Genomic DNA, 24,809 nt, shown 5'->3' with positions numbered 1-24,809 from the left:
ACCCAGCATGCACCAGCAGACAGAACGTATAGACTGTCACTGGCCTTGGCACTCCGACCCCTGTGGGAAGGTTGACACTCCCCCTCACGGTTACTTACATATAGGTTCCATGGTGCGTATGTTTCTCAGACCAATTCCTGTTTTCAGATTGGCTTTCTCCCGGGAAACTATTTCGCTACCCGGTTCTCTGACACTCTGAGTTGATGGGGTGCACGAAAACTCACAGTTCCTACGTTACCCTTCCCCACACACCGCTGCCAGTGCGCCACCCTGCACTTCCTGCTTAGTTCCCTTGTTCTCTGGGAATTGCTGTGCCCGTAGGGATGAGGAGGAGGGAAGGGCAGTCAGTCCTTAGACAGCATCTGAATTTAGGTCAGTGCAAATCCTGTATCTTGAATTAGAGACAGAGAAGGGTGAAGGTGTGAAGTGCATCTCAAATTAACCTACAGAGAGCAGTGGAGCTGTGAAGTGCTGTTTCCCCTTTTACAGCCGGTGCCTGGTTTGTAAGATTTTCTCCATTCGCCTCACTGGCCTAATCGTTCTCAAGGTTTTTTCCCTCGGATTCTGATTATCTTCTGTCTCTCTCTCTCTCTTTTTTTTAAGCTTGAGTGAGTTTTTTCTTTTCCTCTTATTGCTAGTTTAGTAGATAGTGGACAGAGGCGTCCAGGGGTGGCTGTCAGAACCTCCAAAACCATTTCTTTTTTCTTTTTTGTGAATGCTGCATGGTACTTTTACATACAGCCTAAGACAGTGTTTCTCCAAGTGTGATGAGTTTGCAACTAAGGATCTGTAAGATAATTTTAGATCGTGTTGAAATGACAGTTTTAAAGTTATATTTATTTTAGTGTGTAATAGAAAGAAAAATCCCAACTAAATCAAATCCACGATTTCATAGATATTATTGCTTAGGGCCAGGCTAAATTTAAGTTGTATGTAAGTCAGTTCAGAAAAATACGGAGTCAGTACCAGTGCAGGATCCATAGTGGTAGGGCAGGTGTGACAGGGGGACGTGAAAGACTACAGTCAGGGACACCAAGCTACAGAATCCCCTAGAAAGGCTGTTAGGAGGCCTTTTAAAAACTGAGCACCATTTCTGATATGTCTGCTTGAGACTGAGAATCTTCTATGGCGTGGGACACATAGAAACTGTGCAAGGGGCTCGGACCTTACCAGGCAGGGTATAAGAAACTGGCTACAGTCACCTAATGGGAGCCAGGCGCCCAGCACACCTGGCCTGTGGCCAGCCCTGTAGCCCGTCCGCGTTCTTGCTTTCTCTGATAAACAGCATGGCCTCTTATCTTAAGATCTCACTTCCCTGTGCCCTCGTGCTCACAGCCCCTTTATGCCTGAGATCAATCTCCAGGCTCATCTCTCTCTCTATCACATTCTTCTTTCCAAGATAAACAGGGACACACCCTCTCTGTACTCAGTGGGCATTTTCGTGGGTGTCTCATTTGAGTTCTGTTAATTATAGCTGACCCTTAAACAGCATGGGTTTGAACTGTATACGTCCACTTATGTGTGAATTCATTTCAATAAATGTATTGGAAAAGTTTTTTAGAGATTTGTGACAATTTTAAAAAACTTGCAGATAAACCACCTAGCCTAGATTTATTGAAAACATTAAGATAATGTTAGATACGTCATGGGTGCATAAAATATATGTAGATATTAGTTTTTTTCATCATTTACTACCATAAAATATGCACGAATATATCATAAAAAGTTAAAATTTATCAGGTCAGGTGCAGTAGCTCATGCCTATAATCCTAGCACTCTGGAAGGCCGAGACGGGAGGATCTCTTGAGGTCAGGAGTTCAAGACCAGCCTGAGCAAGAGCGAGACCTTGTCTCTACTAAGAATAGAAAAAAACAGCCGGGCACGGTTGGCGCATGCCTGTAGTCCCAGCTACTCGGGAGGCTGAGGCAGGAGGATCGCTTGAGCCCAGGAGTTTGAGGTTATTGTGACCTAGGCTGATGCCAAGGCATTCTAGCCTGGGCAACAGAGTGAGACTCTGTCTAAAAAAAAAAAAAGAAAAAGTTAAAATTGATCAAAACTTACACAAACCCTCACAGTCTGCATGTACATGGCACCATTTGCTGTCAAGAGGAATGTAAACAAACATAAAAATGCAGTATTAAATCATAACCGCGTACAATTAACTGTAGCCCATGCTGTATCACTGCACTAATGTCTTAGCCACCCCCCCATCGCTGCTGCGGTGAGCTCCCGCGTGGCGAGTGCCCCCTGAAATGGCCGTGTGGTGCTCATCGTCTCCAAGGGAGCAGCTCGTCTCTCCAGTAAACTGCGGATTGCAGTGAAAAGCGGTCTCTCGGTTCGCAAATATTTTTCGTCGTATTTAGTGAGATGCCGTAAACCTTGAATAACACCATGGGACCCATATGAAGTGCCACCAGTGATGCTGGCAGTGCTCCCAAGAAGCAGAAAAAAAGTGGTGACATTACAAGAAAAAGTTGAATTGCTCGTGTAGATTGCGGTCTGCAGCTCCGCGAGCCGCCACCGCGCACAGAAGATGCATCTTGCAAACGCGCAACATAAACTTAGGGTATTGATGAACACAGCACTCTTGCTCTTCTCTAGCTTACTGTATTGTAAAAATACAGAATATAATGTAATACAAGAAATGTGATAGTGGGCGATTTATGTTATCAGTAGGCTATTCGTGGTTAAATTCTGGGGGAGTCAAAAGTTACATGCAGATTTTCACCCGCGCCCGTGACGGAGGAGTGGCGGGGTCGGCGACCCTAACACGCGTGTTGTTCAGGGCTCAGCTGCCTGTGTTTCTTTCATGTCATCCCTGCTGGTTTGGTTTCTGTGACTGGTTCTCAGAACACGCACTCGTTCGTTCCCCACGTGGCCCCCGGGGTCGGCACGGCTTAGCTGGGGGGGGGGAGGGTGGAGACCTGGTTCCTGCCTTCAAGTGTCGTGGGGGGGGGCCCTGGGGGCTGCGGGAACTAACGGGAGGTGCAGGAGAGGCAGGGACTGGGCCCAGGAGTTCGTTCTCCCCCTCTTAGGTGGGAGCCGCCTCAGGGTTCAGCTCTATGAACTCTGAGTCCACAAGTCAGTGGGGTTTCACCCCCGTCTCTGTGCGGACATCTGGGCCGCACTGCCACTGTGCACCGCCACTGTGCACTGTCACCGTGCACTGCCACCGAGCACTGTCACCGTGCACTGCCACCGAGCACTGCCACCGAGCACTGAACTTGGACCAGCAGTCTCCGACACTTCCCCCCAACCGGCTCCCACCACGGCCAGCTCACTCGGGGTTCCTGGTTCCAGCCTCTCTCCTTCCCTTCCGAGTCACTTGCTCCCGTTTCCCCATGTCTCCTCCTCCGTTCCCAAGCCCCCCGCTGCTGCTGACGTCCCCTGCCCTCTGGTCACGCCCTTTCCTCTGTCTTCCGAGAAGCCTCCCGTGCCCATCTCAGCCGCAAGTGACTTTGCCCCCTCTGGTGCCCAAAGCTCTTTTGTCTGCCGTGTCATTCGGCCCGGTACACACCCCCTGGAGGCTCAGTTCAATTTTCCCCGGGCTTGCGACTTGTCTTCCAAACATTGGGAGTCAGGTGCTGGCCTGCTGCGCCTTCCACAGCGTTCAGGAAAGGGCCGTTAATAACTGTTGACCGGTGGGTGGATCTTGTAGCCCGGGGGTCACATGTGGGGGCGGGCGGCGGTCCTTGGGACCCTGACCCCTAGAGACTGCTCTGGCTGATGGATAATTTTTCCTTTCATGCCTTTAGAAAAAGTGAGTCATCAGCGTACCCAGATGTTCTTTCTTATTAATTATTGTTATAAGACAACACGATTCATCCTGAGGAGGACAAGGGCCTGCAGCGAATGTGGCCTAATTTGGTTGACAGTTTTCAACCCAGCTGAAACAAAAAAATAATCACAGGAGGGTTGGGCTTATCGGACGCCATTAAACTCAGGAAAATTCAGCTCAGTGGAAAAGATTGTCGGTCTTTTTGCTTTCGGACCTCAGGTTTCCTGCTGTCTCTCGTGTGTCCGTGTGGCACTGTACGTAGAAACCTATCTCTTTGCAGAAGCTGAAAGGAGAGGCCGCTAGAGTGTTTTTCACAGCCAACTCTAATGATAAAAGACAATCAATAAAGCAAAACTAAAGTCACTTCTGGACTGAGACCTAGGGTGAACCCGAACAGTAAACCCATCAGAATGTACTCGTGAGTCTTATGCACCCTGAGGTGCTAGGTTTGGGGACTCCTGGAGAACAGAAGGTCTGCAGGACCAGCGTGGAGCGCTCAGCTCAGGGCAGACCAGATTAGCCTCCTGGTTTATAGTGGCCCAGAAAGGTCCCTTGCCATTGGCCGGGGGCCACACTGGGATTTGAAATGACAGTGGTTTCTGTGTTGCCTGGAGCCCTGCATTGTTGTCTGTGATTGTATCTGTCTGTGTGATGCAGTGTTAAAAGCGGTGTCACTGACAGCAGTCAATGCTTAACAGCCTTAAAGCTGTCCCCTTTGCTATTATAAAGCTAAGAAGTCATGGGCTGTGAACGCTTTCAGGGCCATTTTAATTCCTCAAAACTGAAAGGACTGAAGCTGAAGGTCTTGGCCATGCACTCTCAGATGAAGTTTTGCTTTTATCTTCTCGTGGGTGGGGGCCTGTTTGCAAGATCAGGGAAGTACCTTGCTCCTATCTGTGTGTCTCTGCGGCCAGTGTCTGACCTCAAAAGTGGGTGTGTGGATTACCCACCGGGCCTCTCCTCCCACATCCGAGAAAGTAGGTGAAAATAACTCAGCTGCTAACAAGGGGGACACCCCATCTCTGGATATGAGACACACCTCCTCTCAGTGGCCAGATTGGGATCATTTTTACAAATGTAGATCTAGGCATTACATTTCCCTTGTTTGTATGATGGGGTGGGGGGAGAGAATGAAGGGGTGGTGATCTCATAACCACTGCCCCCCAGTCTCTCCCTCACATTTGACATTTAATACCCTGGCGTCGTGACGATTTCTACAAGGTACAGCCCTGGTTGTGTTTTCTCCCCAGCTTAAAACTCGTGGTTGGCTTCTTTTTACTTACAGAGAGTCTGAATTTCTTAGTTCTTGGTGCTCGCACGGCCTCTGTGGCCTGGCTCCATCCTTCACTACTGCTTCTCCCACCTTCTGGGCCTCCTGAACGCTAATGACGGATGCATCCACTTTTGCTCACACCCTCTGCCCACGCTGTGCCCATCTGGGCCTTTGTTCACACTGGCCACGTGGCCCGGAGTGCCGCTCCCTAGCTTGTTCCTCTGACCCATCCTGCCTGATCTGCACTGGGCGCCTCTTCTCCTCCAGTAAAGACGATTGTGGAATTTTCCTCCTAGACCTGTTAGGCAGATCCAGTGGCACAAACACGTGAAGCATAGAATGGTGCCTGGCCCAGATGAGTGCTCAGCGTACGTAGGGTCTCGTGGCCATGTGGCCGTTCCTGTAGCAGGTTCAAGCCCAGGAATTAGAGAAGGAGGCAGAATCCCCCAAGCAGCCACGTCGATGGCTTTGAGAAGCAAGAGATGAGCCCTGCTACCAGGCAGGGGAGAGAAAAGTCAAGAAAGGTGGGATGCAGACACAGAAGGGAATTGATGTATCTGAGGGAGAGGCACACTGTCACCTCCCTTCAGGAGCCCCTGAGCGTGCCACAGCCCTCAACAGAAAATCCCACATTGACATTAGGGTGCTGGCTGTGTTGCCTCGGTTTCCCCAAGGCTGAACACAGAGCCGACCATGGGGAGTCCTGGTCTAGATTCCCAGCCTCGTCCCCTAGCTGTGCTTTCTAGTCACCCTGGCCAGGAGGGTGGGTGGCTGCCCTCTGGGGGTACGTTTCACCTTCCCTGGAGAGTCTGCCCTTGCGTTTGTCATGATGTGGCTTGTGTGTCAGGGCGGCCCTTCATCTAAACTGTCTCTGTGAGTCGCAGGCTTTTTTAATCCTTGCAAAACATACGTAACATGAAATCTGATGCAATCTGCCATCTTCACCATTCTTAAGTGTGTGGTGCAGCACCGTCGAGTACCTTCACATTGTCGTGCAACCATCACCACCGTCTGTCTCCAGAACTCTTTCATCTTCCCAAACTGACACTCTCCACTCGCTACACAATACCCGCTCCTCCAGCCCCTGGCAACCACCATTCTACTTTCCATCTCTGTGAATTTGACTGTTCTAGGTACCTCGTGTAGTGGAATCATATAGTATTTGTCCTTGGATGTCTAGCTGTTTTACTTAGCACAGTGTCCTCAAGGTTCATCTTCATTGTAGCATGTGTTAGAATTTCCTTCCTTCTTAAGGCCGAATAATATTCCGTTGCATTTAATATATAGCACATGTTGTTAATCTGTTCATCAGTGGTTAGACACTTGCATTGTTTCTACCTTTTGGCTATTGGGAATAATGCTGCCATGAACAGGAGTGCATATATATATATATATATATATATATATATATATATATATCTTTAAGACCTTGCTTTCAGTGTTTTTGGGTAAATACCCAGAAATGGAATTGTTGGACCATATGGTAATTGTGTGTTTGATTTTTTGAAGACCCGCCATGCTGTTTTCCATAGGGCCTACACCACTTCACATGCCTTCAGGCGGTGCACAGGGTCCCAGTATTTCCACATCCTCGCCAACGCTTGCTCTTGGCTGGCCTTTTCATAGTAGCCATTGCAGCTGGTGTGAGGTGGTATCGCCACGTGTTGGTTTTGATTTGCACGTCCCTAATGATTAGTGATGTTGGGCATGGTTTCCTGTACTGCTTAGCCATTTTTATATCTTCTTAGGAGAAATGTCTTTTGCTCAAGTTTTAATTGGGTTGTTTGCTTTTTATTATTTAGGCATTTTTTGGACCTAGGGTAACTGCAGCACCCGCCCTTGCATCCATTGCTGATAGTGACAGCAACAATACCAGCCCCTGCTGGGCATTTCCATCATCCGCTATGCAGAATGTTTACATGGATTTTTCCCCTTTTAATCATCACCAAAGCCTTCTGAGAAGAGACCGAGATCATTTCCATTTTACATTTGAAGAAATTGAAGCCTAGAGGCCTTGCCCCAGGTCTCACAGCCAGTAAGCAGTGAAACAACTGCAGCTTAACCCTGGTCTGACTCTGTCATTGGGTGATAGTACTGATTTCTTAGCCCCTGCCCAAGGAGCTGATATTAAAACCTCTTTATAAATAACAGCTCATCCATATGCTTATAAAAAGAAGTGATATTTTATAGGAAACCACCTCCAGGCTTCAGGATCTTGGTCTCTCCAGAAAACCATATTTAGTTCTATATGAAGAATTGGTTCCTAAAATCCCAAAGGTTTGCAGCTGAAAGCAAACACAGAAATATGTGGCATTTTAAGTGCTAAATATTCAGCTGCTCCAAAAAGCTTTCTGCAGGGAATGACATGATATATTCACCAAGGATCCAAGTCTCTGCCTACACTCATTTGGTTGGTGGATGCAGTATTGCTCTCGGGGTCCAGTCCCTTCTTCACTTGTAACTAATGACTTTGTGATCCTCAGGCCCCCTTTCATCTGACACGCCTCATGACCCCCTGTTTGGCCCCTGTCTGTCCAGGTTTGGTGGTGGTGAGGACAGAGTGAAGGCCGGAGACCCACTCTTGCCCCTTGAGGGGCACCAGCCTTCCAGCCCTGGACGGGTCTCACACAGTGATTCTTTGGGGGAGCATTTTCCATTCTTTTTATGTTGGTTTTTTTCTGGCCTTGGGCTCACACAGCTGGGGCCAGGGCTGGGGCCAGAGCTGTGACTTAGGGTTGGGAAGAAGTTGGCCAAAACATTCCCCAGCAGGGCTTGGGCAGGCCCAGGGAGTCCCGCCTAAAATACAGTGGACAAAGCCACCCTTGTCCCCAGGCCTGGGGGTGGGAGGCATCTGGTCAGTGACACAAGCTTGGCCATTGTTTGTCATGACCTCAGCCAACTTTTTTTAGCTGAGAAAGGGGAAAAAGAGAGAGAGAGTGGAAAAAAAAAAAAAAAAAAGCGAAGGCCTCCAGAAACTTTGCATCTGGAAAGTCCAGAATGAGTTGTTGATTTCCCAACAAGCACTGGAGCCAATTTGGAAGGAACTGTGCAATGTAGTGGGTTCTTTGTGAAAGAACAGCAGAGAGAAAAGCCACAGGAACATCCTCTGGGGTGCCCAGAGCACTGGCCCTGGGCTAGCGGCGTGCCCCGGCCACATTTCCTCCAGAGCCTGCCACGGAGGGGACGCTGGCCCTGGGTCTGGGGGCTCCAGGCAGGACCCGAGAGACTCCTCTTACATAGCAGCCCCCAGAGATAGCTGCTCTCTGATGGTAAGAGTCGGGGTTTCCTGCTGCAGATGTGTGTGCTCAGCTTGCTTTTCTCTGCATGTTTCTAAAATGACTTCGACATTTTAAAGAGGCAGCTTGGAAAACTCTTGGAGATCTGGGCTGTATTGAACTGCCAAGCTCAGAAGGCCCGGGGACCCTGTGTGGCGGGGGCACCTTTCACAGACCCAAGGCGCGAGCGTGGAGAAAAGAAGGCGTGGGCTGTTGTGTGAAAAATCAGGAGAGGCGGATGGGAGGGGGAGAAGGTCTTACAGAGGAATGTCTGTGGAGAGAGAGGGAGTCTCAGCTCCTCCGGTTACCTGGGGAGCAGTGTCGCAGGAGGTGTGTAACAGGGAAGTGGAGTGGTGGTGTGGATTTATACAGCATCCCAACCTGGCTGCTTCCGTTTACCTTTTCCGAAATAAGAAACCTGGCTTCTACCTGCCCATCTGGCGTCTGCCCCATGGCCCTGTTCTAACTGGGACGCTTTAAGAGGGAAGGAAGTGCTTTGGGGACTGTAAAGCCCTAATGAAGGTGTGGGGAGCCACAGGGGGCTTAGCCCGCAGAAGGTTGTTGAGGATCTGCCCAGTAGGGCACCCAGGCTGGGCTTACTTTCCAGATTGGTGGTGGCAGCATTTCTGAGACTTGGGGGAGTCTCAGCCTGGTTTGGCCAGTTTTTCTACCTCTGGGATTTAGACAGCACCTTTCTTTGCAAGTGAGACCTCTCGTCAGCCTAGAATTTTGATGACTTTCTTGAGGCTCCGTACAGCTGAGAGAGGTCCGGTTTGCATGGAAACGCTAGTCCGTTTCTGCAGATAATCTCCCTCCAAACGCACTCTCCCACCTCCCCGGGCCGGTCAGCACCTCTGATTTTGGCGTGGCTTCCATTTGAGTCCTGACCCAGGACTCAGGGGAAGGGAGGGGCACTTGTCACCCGGGCATAGCCTCGAACAGGCCAGTTGACCTCCTAGGAAAGGCCACAGCCGGAAGAGCAACGTGCATCTGAATTGCCTGGGGACTTTTAAAATGCAGGTCCAGTCCTGGGACTCTGCATGTCTAGCCAGCTTGCAGAGGACTTCCTGCTAGTGGGATAGCTTGGAGAATTACTGCAGTAAGGAGCCCAGACCAATCGGTCTAGTTCTGACCAAGTTACGGCTGTGCAGGGTCGGACTGCAGAGGGCAGGGAGTCCTGGCAGGTCTGGCTGGGGATCGCGGCTGGGTCGGATCGTGGGAACGGAGGATTAGCAAAGATGAGCACTGAAGGGCATGCAAGGAGCTGGGAAGAGCCCAAGTCAAGCTCTTGGGGAAGGGCAAGGTGGGGTGCGGGGACTCTCAGTGGGACGCACCCAAGCTGAAGCGGACCATGTGTTTGGGGCACACCGTGAGTGGCCAGCCAGAAGCAAACTGCTAGCAAGCTCAGAAAGATTCCACTGGAACCCACCTTGGGTGCGTGCCTCAGGACACAGAGATGGAAGCCCAGGATGCCAGGGCAGAAATCCAGTTGCTTGGGCACACAGAGCACTCATGTGGCTCATGGGAACGAGAGGGACACAGGCCCATCAGGACAGAACTCACTATGGAGAGACAGGTGGTGAGCAAGGCAAGTTCCCAGGAGTTTGGGGCTTGGGCAGCATTTCAGAAGTGGTCAGGTGCCTCCAAATCCCATGTCTACACTTGGGTGTGACTTTTTTTCTCCTACAAAAATGTCATGTCTTTAAAAACATATATACTAATATTGACATTCAGAATTATTCAGTATTAGGCTATATATATATATTTTTTTTGAAGGCCTCAGAGACCATCTGGTCCAACTTCTGTATTTCAGAGATGAGGAAATTGAGGCCTCCCAGCAGAGATAAAGGGGGTTGCTCAAGAACGCAGCCATTTCGGGCCTGGTCCTGAGGCCCTAATTCCCATCCTGCATTCTTTGCACGGTGCCACGAAGTAGTGGCAGGTCCCAAACCTTGATAGCAAGCTGTCACCGTTTGTCTACTTCATGTGCCTCGGAAGCAGCAGCTCCAGACATGTCAGCTGAGTTGGGGTGGTTAGAATCGCACCCCTTCCTGACGCTTGGAAACTGTTCCATTCTCTATTTGGCATCATTTCCCTCCAGTGCTCCTAGTTCAGAACCAATCAGGATCCATCTCTCAGAGCCAGAGGTCTTTGATGAGAATCACTTGGAGCACAGGCTGTTAGCTGTGCAGAGTAGCTGGAACCCGTCTCATGGTGAGACTTCCGTCGTCTTCTGGTGCCCGCAGGCCACTCCAGCCAGCAGCTAGCGCCCACCAAGGCCAGCTGGATGGCAGGCACGGGTGGGCCGTCAGCGGCATCCACCTTCATGCCTAATGAGCTCCAGTCCGTCTTCCTTTAAAACGGCACCAGCTCCCCAAGGAAGCCTGCTTTTGCCGCTGGGGCGTCCGCAGGTGGCAACTGGGGCTTAAAGCTCTTTCCGGTAGGCGGGCTGCTTCGTGTGTGATACTGAGCCTATTACTGACTGAGCTAGCAACTCTCAGCTCGCTTCTGAACTTCTTAATCCACTTTGCACGGAAGAGAATGCTTGGTAAATTTGGTTATGAGGTTTTCTTCAGAGGTGTGATAACTTTGGAAAAGTGCCAGGGACAATGGCATGAGGCATTTGGCTTCTTTGCAGCTTAATACTAAAGGAAGGCTAGGGAGGGTGTTATATAGTATTTATCTCTCTCTCTCCTTTTGTTTTGCAACACCAAGTGTTGGCAAAACTCTGTTGTTCCCAGACTTTTGCCTCTGCAAAGGGACATTGACCATGAAGTCATCTAGAGGGGCTCTCACCCTACCAGGAGCCCCCGAGGAAGAGTGTTGTAGGTGAACAGTCCATGGCTTGTCCTTCCAAAGTGCCTTCTAGGGTAGGGTAATTGATATCATTATAGATATAAACTAGCAGAGAAAATCTAGGGTATATTTCAAGATCGTTAACCTTTAGGACTAAGAGAAGCAGCCCAGCCCCTTCCTTTCACAAACAGGGACATTTCCGTACTCATTGGGCGTGACAGTGGCTTGTGGCAAAGGGGAGGAGGACCCCCAGTGTCCGGCTACCGCACACAGACCAGAGCTGTTGCCCACAGTCTCGTATCCTGCTTTGGGCATGTATTTCATTTCCAGTTTTTGTTAGATCACTTCACTTTCTCAGCGTCTCAGCATTTCTTTCCCACCAAGTCCCAAATGGATTTGGCCGAGTAGACGAAAGCATATCTAGCCCCAAAGAGTTTGACACCTTTTCCTCTTTAGAGCCCAAACGAGGTTGGGGGGAAAATGCAGCAAAAAAGTTAATATTTCATGAAGATGTGTGTCTCTTTTTTTTTTTAATGTCAGGAGGTCTCTGTCATCTCTTTTGTTTGTATGGCTGCTGCTTTTGCAAGCTGAGCTGGACATTTAAATGCTTTGAAATTTCCCTTGTGGTGGTTTTCGGCTCTGTTACAAAAGACGTCCCGTGCATGGGTCATGGAACCGCAGCGTTTGAGAGCTGGCAACCCCTCGCTTCACAGATGAGGAAACGGAGGCCCGAGAGGCTAACGGCACTGCACACACGACAGCTGTTGCCTGGAAGCACAGCGTCGCTTTTCGTCCAGGCCTGTGCGTTTGCTACCGATGCTTGTGTTGTCCGGGTTGGAGGTGGGATGTCAGAGTGGCCCACGCTATTTTTATACTGCTAGCCAAGGGGGAGGAGGGAGCGAAGCAACATGCCCAACAGCCCCTCAGGAAGTGGACAGTTTGGATGAAATGTCTCTGTTAATCAAAAGCTGGTGAGTGGAGTCACTCAGGTTTTTTGGCTTGGAAGCCAGAAGCTGGAACTAGCTCTCAGGAACAGACCGCCTGGCCCTTTTTAATTGTGTTGAAATAGGGCCAGAGAGACCTTGAAATGGGACAAAATGTGGGGGCTTTCTCTGGGGTTCCCCAGGCCCTGCCTGGTGTTAAGTGAGGAAGAAAGTGCCTGCTTCCCTTCCTACTTCTGGAGCAGTTCTCTGTATTTCAGGAGCAACTGTGAGACTTCCCCGCCACCAGTCCCGTGGCCCTAAAACACAGCCACGGGGCCTTTCGATACCTATTCCAAATCTCTGAGGCCAAAGAAGAGGCTCTGCTATTCAGGGGCATGGTTATGCCGCTTGATCAGTGCTGGGATTCTCTCAGCAGATGCTGAAGGGTGGGCATCTCTCAGATGCTTGTCGTGCTGCATGGTGTCACTGAGCAGAGGCTGCCAGCAGGAGGGACCAGCCCTCTCAGATATGCGGCGTGTGCTCACATCTGCAGCATTCCTCGCTTCTGCATTTTCTCACCTGCAGCCCTATGAATTGGCCCTTCTGTCTTGCATTTGCACAGCAGATGCAACAACCATGAAAATCTCATCCTCCAGGGTCGGAGAAGCGAGGGCTCATGCAGGAAGGTCTGTGAGGCCCACACTAGGCGCTTCTTTCCTCCCCTCCCCTCCTTCCTCCCCCAGACGCTTCAAGGCTGTGAAACAATGCCGGAGCCAGGAGGGGCCGTCCAACTCATCCTTGCAGTTTGCAGGATCATTTGCAAATCTTTTCATCATGGAAACATGGAGACCCTCCCGTTTTCCAGCTTAGCAAGTTTCCCTTTGACGGTTGACTTTCTGTATCCTTGCTGCATGGACTACATTGTAATTATGGTCATCAGAATTCCTGGCTAACCAGATCACTGCATTGCTTGATAGGGTCAGAAAATACAGAGGCTATTGTTCTGTGTCCTCTCTCTGCCCAGTCCTGAGAAACATACCCAGTTGATTAGCCCTCAGGGAGGGCCTGGGGGCTTGCAGATAGACATCCAGGGTGGTCTACGAAGAGCTGGACAGCTCTGGAGTGTCCCAAGTGGTTCAGCCTCCAGGCCCACGGCCGGCAGCTGGGAGGAAACTATCGTGGCCCTAATGTCAACCTCTTGTGGTGGGTGCCAGTGACTGTCCAATGTGAGGCTTCTTCCTGCCACTCTGTGGACAGAGGACAGTAATGGAGTGGGGGGTGGGGCCAACTAACTGATACAGGTTAGGAATAACGTGGCATATACTCTGCGGGGACTGAAGTTGAGCCCACATGAGTCACCCTCTGGGCACGTTTAGATCTCACCCAGGGAGGCATGGAGGAGGCCATCTGACACGAGCAAATGGGTGGTTCATGCCAGTGAGATGTGGATTATTGCTGTCATCCCTTGTGACCCCATCCTTCTATGCTGAGCAGTGAAGCCTGAGGATGCTTGGACTGTGCCAGGTTTGAAAGAGTCCTGGAGACATTTGCATTTAAGTGATTAAAGCCTCATTTGGGAAGTTTCTGTTATGAAGGTAGCCCTGCTAACCAAGTGATCTCTAATAAGAAGGGTTTGAGGGCACACACAGAGGGTTCTAGCAAAACCTCTGACAAATTTTGCAAACAGAAAAATGGAAGACATAGAGGTAACCTTCATGGCTCCCTCTGTCTTCATGGTGGTGAGAGGTGGAGGTGAGCCTGTGCACTCACACGGGGGTCCAGACGGAGGGGCTCAGGGGACGTGGCATGCTCGGACACGGGCCAGGAATATCCACACATGCTTCTTTGAGCGCTTCTCTGAGCTCTGGCTCTGAGAACCCTTCGAGGGCTTACAAAGCCCACCAGGGCCACGATAGTTTCCTCCCAGCTGCCAGCCGTGGGCCTGGGGTACAGATGAGGTCTTTGGAAAGGACCGGCTTCCTGCTGAGTTTTCTCTCAACCAGCAAAGAAAGTGCTTTGGTCCCAACTCCCCCACCATCATGGATGCCAGGGCTCGGGGTTCCCTGCGGAAGCGGATCGCCCAGTAACAGGTGGCGGGGGTGGGGCGCACAGCGCCAGGGGCTCGGACGGGTCGTCTGACATGAGCAGGTGGCCTCCAAGGCCGCGTCCCTTCTGTTGGGTTCCTTCTGTTTGGGAACCTGTCAGCCTCCAGGGAAGAGACAAGAATGGGCACTGGATGCCGGAGGACTGAGGATGGGAGACGCCTGGGTGGGTACCCCGTAGCTTCCGTGGGAGGGACAAGGGGACGCAGAGGCTCTTCCCTCGGGACAGGAGCACGGAGCAGTACTCTGCTTGTGTCTCTCTGCGTCCTCACATGCGTTCTCAGCGCTTCTCCTGCCTCTTGATCTTTCCCCGCAGAAAGATCAAGAACACAGGTTCTGGCCGGGCGCTGTGGCTCACGCCTGTAATCCTAGCTCTTGGGAGGCCGAGGCGGGCGGATTGCTCAAGGTCAGGAGTTCGAAACCAGCCTGAGCAAGAGCGAGACCCCGTCTCTACTATAAATAGAAAGAAATTAATTGGCCAATTGATATATATATAAAAAATTAGCCGGGCATGGTGGCGCATGCCTGTAGTCCCAGCTACTCGGGAGGCTGAGGCAGAAGGATCGCTCGAGCCCAGGAGTTTGAGGTTGCTGTGAGCTAGGCTGACGCCATGGCACTCACTCTAGCCTGGACAACAAAGGGAGACTCTGTCTCAAAAAAAAAAAACAAAAAAAAAAACCAAAAGAACACAGGTTCTTATTTCATGTTTTAAAGACGGCATACATTGAGAAGAGCAACAGGTCCCCAGGGCTCTATAACCTGATGAATTATGTGTGCATTTCCTCACACTGCTTTCGGCGTTCAGCACCATGGTTTCTTCATTCTTCCCTTCCTTTGTCTGCGTCTTTCAGGCAGTTGGAGCCCATCTCTCAGGTACTTTCACTAAGGATGGCATACGAGTGGTATTTTCTGAGTCCTTGTCCGTAGAAGAATGTATTTCTGTCGCCTTCACTCCTGGAAGACTTCTTGGCCACCGATGAAGGTCTTGGTATTTTCCACATAATACGCTGGAGGCGTCTTTCGAGATGTGGTTCCAGAGACGTTTGAGACCAGCCTTACTTTTATTCTTTCACTGGTCTTCCCACTTAGACCGCGGCAGGACTTCTGTCCTTGTCTGTGCTGTGGAAATACATGGCCAGGCCGTGTGTGCTTGTTGGTCTTTGGAGCTCTGTTTGGCCTGAACGGCGTAGGACTCTCCGTGCCACGCAGCTCAGGGACATCTGTCCCCAGATCAGCCTCCGTTTATAGTTTCTTTTCTTCTGGTCTCTTCAGGAACACCCACTATCTATATCTTGGCTTGCTGTTTTGCCCTCTTGTTTGCATTTTTTCCCAATTCCTTTGCACTCTGGGAATCAAAAATTCTTGTTTGTTTTGTACATAACTAATTCATGGTTGGTTTTTTTTTTGGTGGGGGTGGGCAATACTAATTCTATGTTTTATTGCAACCAATGTGTATTTTCCTTCTGTTACAACCTTTCAAACTTCCCTACAGTTGTTATCGTTTCCCGTTCCTTTTTAATATCATTTTGGGTTTTTTTTTTTCAAACCAACTTGTCTTTTTCTTTGCATTTGTTTTGTTCTCTCCTTCTGATATTTTTGCTCTGCTAACACAGATGCCATGTCTTCCTTCCATTTATTGAGATTGCGAAACGGTTTCCTGAAATGTTTCTTCTGGATGCCATATGAGATCATGATTAGAAGTTTGTGTTTCTCTTGAGATTTCTGGATACTGTCCCTCAGTCTATTTTGTGCAGTTAAAGAAACACCGTGTATTACCTTGTCTCCCCCAGTTTGTGCCGCTACAACAAAATACCTGAGACTGGACAATTTATAAAGAGCAGACATTTATTTCTCACGGTTCTAGAGACGGGCAAGTCCAAGATCGAGGTGCCGGCAGGGTCCTTCGCTGGTTCCAAGGTGGCATCTGGCTGTGTGTCCTCCACAGGGGAGGAGCCTGTGTCCTCACATGGCAGAGGGCAGAGGGCAGGGGGCAAGGGGCAAGGGGCAGCTAATGAATGTTGCATGAAGCCCCTTTTATAAGAATCTTCATCACATTCATAAGAGAGGAGCCCTTGTGACCTAATTGCCTCTCAAAGACTCCTACGACACTGGCAGCACCCAGACCATAGCAGAGTCCATTCAGTAGATCCACGAAGAGTTGGGATTTGTTCGCAGGTGGACACACCCTCTTCCCTCCACACTGCTATTTCCTGTCTACCTGTTTGGTGAAATACACTCCTCACATCTTTAGCCCAGTTCCTACTGTAGTCTCAGTTTTCTTTCTTTCTTTCTTTCTTTCTTTCTTTCTTTCTTTCTTTCTTTCTTTCTTTCTTTCTTTCTTTCTTTCATTCATTCATTCATTCATTCATTCAATGTTCTGGGCTCTGCCCTGTGCTGAGACTGAAGTAGTGAACAAGAGGGATGTGGCCCTGCCTGTCTTCCCAAATCTTACGGCTTATTTCTTTGTCGATATGATGGGCCTCCCTCCTTCTCCTCTTCCTCCTCCTCCTCCAGGCCAAGTCTCTGAATCTCTGACCTTTAGAAGAACACGAAGATGCTGCCAGGGTCCAGCCTGTCTCCTATAAAAACAGCTTATGAAAACTACACTTCCAGAATGCACTGTGCCATTGCCAGGGGTCCCCTGCTTTCTCCCCAGCCATTTTTTGCGCATACAAATGTCTGAGTGTGGACAGAAAGCCTTCCAGGGCTGGGGAGAGTGGTACTTTCGCCTGTGAGACAGAGGAAAGGTGCCCGGTATTCTTACAGACACAGACTCTGAGGCTGGTGACGTCATCATGGGCCGTGGGGCCCTCGTTCTCGATTTGGGTCTTCACCCACAGTCACCTTGGGTAGCTGTTCCCGGCTCTGCGTAGGAGTCCGCCCACCCTAAGCAGGTGCCCAGCAGAAAGGCTTGAGGTGGAAGCGAACTCCCAGTCTCCAGCCCCGCTGGGTCTCGGTCTCCCCAGTGGTCCGTGCAGCCCTGTCGGTAATTGGTTGACTCCCTGTTGAGTCAGAGCTGGCAGTGGGGGCCACCCCAGGACTACTCAGGCCGCAGAAGTAATGAAGTGGCTCCCAGGGACCGAGGGCTCCCAGGCACAGCCCCGTGCCCTGGCTGCGTCTGGGTGTCCATCTGCCGACTTGGTCGGGGAAGGGAGAACTTGCTGGAGAGCCCTTTGTGGAGGAGCCTTCAAGCAGTGCCAATCACGGCACTGGGCTCATTAGCAGGCATTGCCATGGCAACGGGTCTGCCAGAAAGTGGCTCGTTAGGCTGACAACTTCAGAGCTGTTATATATAGATCTGGGTGTGGGGGGAGTGGGGGTGTGGGGCCCTGTGGATATGCCTTTCTTTAGAGCTCCTATTGCTTCTGGGTCTTGGGTGTGAGAAGACGCAGAGTGGGAGACCTTGAAACTGTCTGATCTGGCTGCTAACGCAAGTGTCTGGAGACCACCCGTTAACCCCGCAAGTCGAGTTTGCTCACAGCTGTAGGAAAAGGTAAGAGTCAGGTGCTCCTGGAAGCCTCCGGAGCAGGGAAAGAGTCCCTCCCCGTAGGTGGAGGTGGCACCGCGTTGAACTTGCACTTGGAATGGTGAAGGCTGTGGGAGCAGAGCAGAGGGGCTGGTACTGCCTGGAGGCTGCAGAGACATCTCGAGTCTCTCTAAAACAGTCTGTTTGAAGGGTTTGGGGCTAGGGGACAGGATCCTGTTCTTCAATAAGTAACCGTGCAATTCAACACTGTCCTTTTTGACAAATCATGCTTATAAAAATTTTATGATCTTGGTTTTCATTTCAGAAGTGATGTTTCCTCTCAGTTGCTGCCTCTAGAGCTGCAACGGACCGGCTCCAGAGGACACTGAGCGTAGGACTCACCCAGGATATCTGTTGCAATGCAGACTGCAGGCTGCAGGTTGATTTGGTGGTTGGATCAGGGGCTAACAGTGTGCAGCTCAGCTCACACCCAGGTGACCGATAGGTGTCCCAGGGTGGACACATTTTGAGAAACACTGTTGTAGAGGGATTTGTTTTTAATCTCTAGGTGACTTTGCTTGCCTGCTTTCTTCTTTTTTTTTTTTTTTTTAAATTAGGAAATCAATGGCCACCATTAAGAGGAAAAATTTTGGGGTTGTGTTGTTTTAAATAAGGAGACAAGGAAGTCAGTCTGCAGCTAGGGAACGTGACGGCTTGGACGCGGGTGGTGATATTTTTGTACATCTCCTGGGAAGGCATGTATGCTCACTTGGGGACTGTGACACAGGCAGGAGCATCAGGCGTGAGTTGTCATCCTTCTTAGGTGGGAGCTGAGGTGCTGGGTGGTCCCAGGGAAGAAATGGAGCTGATTATGTGTGTCTGGGGAGAGATGTAGCCTGGCTTTAGGTGACGGACAGAAGTCTCTAGAACAAAGCTAATATTCTAAAGTAGTTTGTTTTTACCATGTAATTAGCTGTGCAACACAGGGCAAGTTATGAAACCCTCTGAATCTTAGATTTCTCATTTTAAAATGGGAACAAATGCCATCTGTGAGGCATGCGTGTTGTAAAGATTCGCTAATCGTCTAAAGCACCTGGCCCAGTCCTTGGTGCACCGTAGACATTTGATAACTGGTAAAAGGTACTGTTGATGGGATCTGATTCAGATATTTCTTGAGTACCTATTAGACTAGGGTTCTGACGTGGTCCAGAAACCTCTTAATATTACATATGAAATAGGGTGTGTATGTGCACACACATGCACCTATTTTGGGAGGCACAAGATCCATAGCTTCGATTCCTAGAGGTAGGGTTTCCATATACAGTTGAGCAGGTTGTCTACTGAACAAGGGGGTCCAGATGAAGGAGGACAGAAAGGGACGGAAACCCGGCCTTACGCTCTTGCCGAGGGATGGCCCCTTCCAGAGGAAGAGGCAGTGTTTTGTAATTCTCGCAAACACACTCCGTGCATTAGGCGAAGGATTTCTGAGTTGGAGGAGATCGCTTTGATTTCCCCCACCCCCTCCCCTGCTAGGTGGGGTCCCCAACCTCCTGGGCTTGTGTCACCTCTGCTTCTAGTTCCTATTCCCATGGGAAAGAGCTGACAGAATTGAAGGAAAGAAGCCGCAGGACTAAAGAAGGGAAGGGAAGGATTTAATTTGGAAGGAAACTAATCAGAAGAATAACTTTGGGAGAGACCTTAATTATTGGGTAGTTGTTCACACTGTATCCTCGTGGTGGCTGGGGCGGGGAGCGGCCCTGCAGGAGGCTGGCTGCCCCTGCCCCTCCACGGCCACGAGGGTGAGGTAGTGTTGGTGCTTTTGTCCTCTTAAATGAGGGCTTGCGGGAGGAGAGGGGGTCTAACTTATGCCTTCACCACATATTTTTTTTTTTAAATTTTATGATCTGGTAAAATACATAACACATAAAAATTTACCATCAGTGACATTTATGAATCCACGATATGGTGCAGCCATTACCACTGTCTAGTTCCAGAACATTGTCATCCCCCCAAAAGGAAAACTTCTACCATTTTTCCCCTCCCCCTGGCCCCTGGCTCCTACTAATCTATTTCTGTCTCGGTGGCTTTGCCCATGGTGGGCATGTCGGGTCAGTGGAGCCCTACACTAGGGAACCTTTTGTGTCTGGCGTCTTTCACTTCGCACGATGTTTTCAAGGTGTGTGTGTGCTGTAGCAGGCATCAGCACTCCGTTTCTTTTTATTTCTGGAATAATATTCCACTGTTTGGCTGTACTACATTTTGTTCATCCGTTGATGGGCATTCGGGCTGTTTTCACCTTTTTGGCTGTAACGAAATGACGCACCTTATATACCAGTTTTTGTCTGAACACTTGTTTCCAGGGTTGGGTGTAGACCCGGTTTTCTCCCCATCTTCTGACTCCTGACTTGTTTCGGGGAAGCCACCAGGAGGCACATCTTTCTGAGGGGGGTGACGGGCAAAGGGACTGCGGCTGCCTGGGGAGCCGGCGGCAGAGAGCCGACCCGTGGCCACTCGGGAGGGACGGGGAGGCAGCCTTGGCCACGTGGGCCGAGGAAGAAAACGGGTCTGGTTGGCGGGTGCCCTCCTTCTCCCCTATTCCGGCACATCGTGGCCCTTCCTAGCTCAGTGCCAGGGACGCCTTCCGCCTTCTGTAGGGTCCCCCATTTCCTAGTTGGGGAGTCCTCAGAGCAGCTGTTGCATCTCCTGGACTGTCCGTGTCCTCACGTGTTCTGACCAACAGGGTAGTTTAGACAAATCACCCAGAGTGACTCTAAAGAGGAAAGTGCCATCCGTCTGGCCGGGGGACGGGCATCATGAGTGCTCTTGCATGGACGGGCACTGCCCACTCGGTCTCCAGTCCTGTAGGGAGTGGCCTCCTCACCGCCAGCCTCCTCCCCAGAGCAGTTAGCCAACACCTTAAGGTGTCAACCTCCCCAGCAGGGGTTAGCACTTCAAGGCCCGGTAGTCTTGGAAACAGAAACCTCAGAGAAGTGACTGTTGATGGTGACACTTCAGGCGCAGTGATGGTGAGGCTGGCGTGGATGTCGGTGCACTCTCCTGAACGTCACAGCACTGTGGACAGGGGCTGTGACGCACCCCGCCTTCCATCGGGAGCCCCCATCCGTTGAGCATTCCCGGGGACGGGCACTCTCCTAGGTGCCAGGTCGGTTATGTGGGTCTCCCAAACGTCTTCCATACCCGGGCCGATAGAATGATGCTCTGCTTTACAGACGCACAACAGCCGGGCTGAGCGAGTCATTTGCCTGTGGTCACGTGGCTGCCAAGTGGCTGAGTCAGGCTGGCACTGAGGCTGTTTGAGCCTGAAGCCTGTTTTTGCTGTCCCTCCAGGTCCCCCTCTCTGCAACCCATTTCTGGCCATGTCAACCTCTGACCCTTCATAATACCTTTTACAACTTCTCATCTCCTCCCGGGTTGTTTGGACTAGCACCCGTCTAGTCTAACCATATTTGATTAAAGAAGAAACTAAAATACTTCACTCAAGGAGAGGCTACCTGGCATCTCACCCCTGTGGTTCTAGGATACTTCTCTATTCAATCAAATACTCATTCTCAACCCTCTTGCCCGCCCCCCATGCCCACCCCTAACCCCACTGGCCAAAATATGCATCTTCTGTACATAGGATACACCACATGCATACGTACACACACACACACACACACACACACACACACGCACTTTACTCATTATAAGACTATTTGTCTTGCCTGGATTTGGGCCTTCTTCCAATCCAGCGAAAGCCAGAGCAGTGTGTGAGGCCCAGGTAAACCTGCTCAGGTGTGCGCTTGTGCTTAGTGGACCTGGTCAGCTAATGAAATAGCAGCGTGGGAGCCTAGGGGGACACCGGCCTGGCGGCTGTCCACCTCGATGTCACCTGCTTGCTTAGAAGACATCTTCCCCGCAGAATGGAAGAGGCGCTGTGGGTTAGCAGGAGACAGACACATCCAGGGCATCGGGGGAAAGCTTTTAATTAAGTCGTGAAAATTCGTAATGAAACACACACTTCGGCTACACAGAGGGCCGAAGCGGGGCCATGTTTACTCAGAATCCCGGGAGTGGCTCGCTCCGATTCACTCCTTGCCCCGCGGGCACGCAGGGCACCACGTGGTTTTGCAGCCCTCACGAAGCCCGGCAGCAGCCTGGGAGCCGTGTCTGCTGCACCCTCAGTCTGTTGTCTCGGCCTGTAAGCAGGCGTGTGGGTGCACACGGCCGGGATGCTGAGCACATCGGGGAGCTGACCGCCTGCAACGACCCTGAACAGGCCCCCGCTGTGCTCAGAAATTCACGGCCACTTTCTCCGTGGGGCTCAGACTCCGATTTGAGTCGATTTACAATTTTCAAAAGGCACAGGTGATCGTGTGGGCTAACCTGGACCGTCTGTCTTTACTTTTAAATGTTCTTTAGCTAATAACTTTTATTTTGGGGTTTATTGGGGGAAATTTAGAGGGAACAGATAATAGAAAGGAATGAATAAAAATTGCCCACAAGCCACTGCGTGGGGAGCACCACTGATTTTGCATCTGGGTCTGTTTCTAGTCTCTGTGTCATATGTATTTTTATCTGATTTTTTAAAATGAAAAGTAATGTACGTGGTTGAACAATTAAACTGCACGTAAGTGCATACAGTGGAAAGCCGGTGTCTGTTCTGTCCCCGAGTGCTAGGTCTATTTGCCAGTGGGATTTGGACACTTGATGAGAAAAGCTGCTCGTAGCTCTTCCTGGCTTCTCGGGAATTACGATAGGACGCTTTCGTCTCGCTCTGCAGCGACTTGCATGAATTACCTGTGCTAGATCTACACGGCAGGCCCGGGGTCTTGTCTGCTGCTGTGCTCGGTGGTCCCGGGAATTTCAGTCCTTGGATTCCACAGCAGGAGCTGGTGGAAGTGACAGGGACCCCGGAAAGTGCAGCACCTCCGTGAGTGATGTTCTGGGGGCTGACTGGAAGAAAGTGCAGCGCTGTTAGCTGACTGGCGCGTCCCTCTGTGCTCCTGGGGAAGCTGTCCCCTGTGCGGTGGCCCCGAAAGCACAGGTGCTTCTTGCCCCTCGTGCTCATGCAGCCCCTGAGATCACACACGTGCTGCCTGTGACCTCCCCCCAGGGGGGTGTGGGCCGTGCACTCTCCAACGTCCAGCTGTTCTAGGGTGTCTTCACCAGCCCCTGACTTCCTGGTTTCAAAACACTTGTAAAAATGCCAGATGGATGTGACCTTCTCTTTCCTCCCCAACAGAAGCCTGGAATGGTACCCCCTCCGCCAGGAGAAGAAAGCCAGACTGTCGTCCTTCCACCTGGCTGGCAGAGCTACCTGTCCCCTCAGGGCCGGCGCTACTATGTCAACACGACCACCAATGGTGAGTGCCACTCGGGGAGCGTCCTGCACAGCCCCCGGGCCTCTGTCTCTCTCTCTGGAGGGGCAGTTTGTTCCTCCCTGCCCCACCCCTCTGTTCTGGGGCTCTTTCTTCATAAATCTGTGCCCAGGGGCTGCAGTAGAGTCTTGCTGTCACCACAGTGCTGAGTGGCAGGGGTCCCAGTCGGGGTCTGTGGCCCTGGGAGTTACCTTCAGAGGGAAGGCTGCCCTTCGAGGTGTGGTCATCCTCGGAACCTCACCCACGCTGGGCATCTGTGTTGGCCACAGTCTCATTGCCTGGGGCAATGGGATCTCAGAAGGTTCGATGGTCAACAGCTGTTTAAATCAAGGTAACCAGGTTAAACTACTGCACGATTTCTTGGAACTTTGATGGACGAATGATACTGCATCTCTGAAACGGGGATTGCAAATGTGAGGTTTCCCTAATTTCAGCACAACATCTTTTTCTCTTAAGTATCTCGCTGGCTGGTATTTCTCAGCATGTTCTTTGGGAAATGCTGGGGCTACTTGTGGATTATTTATCCCATCAGACAGCACAGGTTCCATGTGCCTGTCTGAGTTGAGTAGGACCACACCCCAGCACCCACAATGATGATGGATTTCCCAGGCCCTCGAACAACCCCAGGATCCCTGGACATCAGCTGGGGATGGTTTGTTTATAAAGCGGGGTGCACAGTGTGGCAGGGTCTGCAGCAAGGTGAGCAGGGGACAGTGTTGCAGGTGTGGTCTTGGGCAGGGCAGCCAAACCAACTGATAGCCCAGTGTCTGCCATGACTCCCTGAGGAAATTACCATGAGAGAAAGGAAGGATGGATTTGGTAGAAATCATAGACGTGCGTGCCAAGGCAGAAAGTCAAATTCTACCCAAATCCTGGGTAGCTGGCTCAGCCTTGGCCTCTCACTTCTCTCACCTGTGTCCACCTGACTCCGTGGCCACCTCTGCCCACCCGAGGGGATCTCTAATATGTCTTGTGATTATGAGCCTGCACCGGGAGGGGTCCTGGCGACAGGAGCAGCTGCTGGTGAGCAGAGACACAAAGAAGGCAGCTGACAGCTGCCACTCTGGGCTGCTGACTTGTTCATATCCCCTGGCAGCCTGACCCCCCTTGGGCTCTAAAGAGAGAGGGTCTAGTTGAAGAAGTGTCAGAGTTTCTAGGAAAGGAGAAGTGGGACTGTTCTGACCGTTCTAACCTTACGCTTCCTCAAAACAAACACATGAGCAGCTCTGCACAGTTACCCGAGACTGGAGGTTTCAGAGGAGGCTGTGTTTATACGCGGCACCACATCTGCGCCCGCAAAATGCAGAATTTGGCCCACAGGCTCCTGAGATCAACAAGAATTTGGATCCGCTCTTGTCCTGAATTAGCTACTCTATCGCCAAGGGGAGTGCAGGAAAGAAAAAGGAGCTGTCTAAAATCAGCATCTTTTTTCAAAATCTTTTTTATTTTTTTTTAAAAAATAGAGAATAATATACTTTCAAGTTAAAAACTCTACTGTTGCAGCATGAAAGCAGCCACAGACCATGGGCAAACAAATGAGTGTCACTGTGAGCCCGTAAAACTTTATGGACACCGAAATATGAATTTCAGATAACTTTTACATGTTATGAAATACTCTTCTTCTGATTCTTTTTCAACTGTTTGGCGATGTGAAAGATGACCTTAGTTGGCGAGTTCCCTGCCCGAGTGGTGGTGGGGAGGGCCCGGCTGGCCCGCAGCCCGTGGTTGGACCCTGCTCTGGCTCAGCCGTGGGCTCCAGGAGGACCGACCTGCTTAGCCGCTTCTCCTTTTCTTCTACGCTGAGAGTAATTCCAG

The 24,809-nt window shown here is 50.8% G+C and overlaps 1 protein-coding gene across 8 annotated transcripts in view; it reads left to right on the top strand.

Annotated features, from left to right (window-relative positions):
* GAS7 (growth arrest specific 7) overlaps nucleotides 1-24,809 on the top strand; it is a 220,588-nt gene that overhangs the window by 112,214 nt on the left and 83,565 nt on the right. For 5 of the 8 annotated variants that reach the window (XM_075994084.1, XM_075994090.1, XM_075994086.1 and 2 more), the window contains exon 2: nucleotides 22,859-22,979. In XM_075994084.1, the coding sequence (XP_075850199.1) occupies nucleotides 22,859-22,979 (121 nt within the window). Of the gene's footprint in view, nucleotides 1-8,024; nucleotides 8,321-17,486; nucleotides 17,641-22,858; nucleotides 22,980-24,809 lie in introns of those variants that run through there. The other 3 variants (XM_012747955.3, XM_075994088.1, XM_075994089.1) reach the window with 3 other exon arrangements.

Source organism: Microcebus murinus, chromosome 18, assembly GCF_040939455.1.
Source record: "Microcebus murinus isolate Inina chromosome 18, M.murinus_Inina_mat1.0, whole genome shotgun sequence".
Lineage (NCBI taxonomy): Eukaryota > Metazoa > Chordata > Mammalia > Primates > Cheirogaleidae > Microcebus > Microcebus murinus.
Note: the sequence above shows the minus strand (reverse complement) of the source record. Positions and strands in the feature narration are given on the sequence as shown.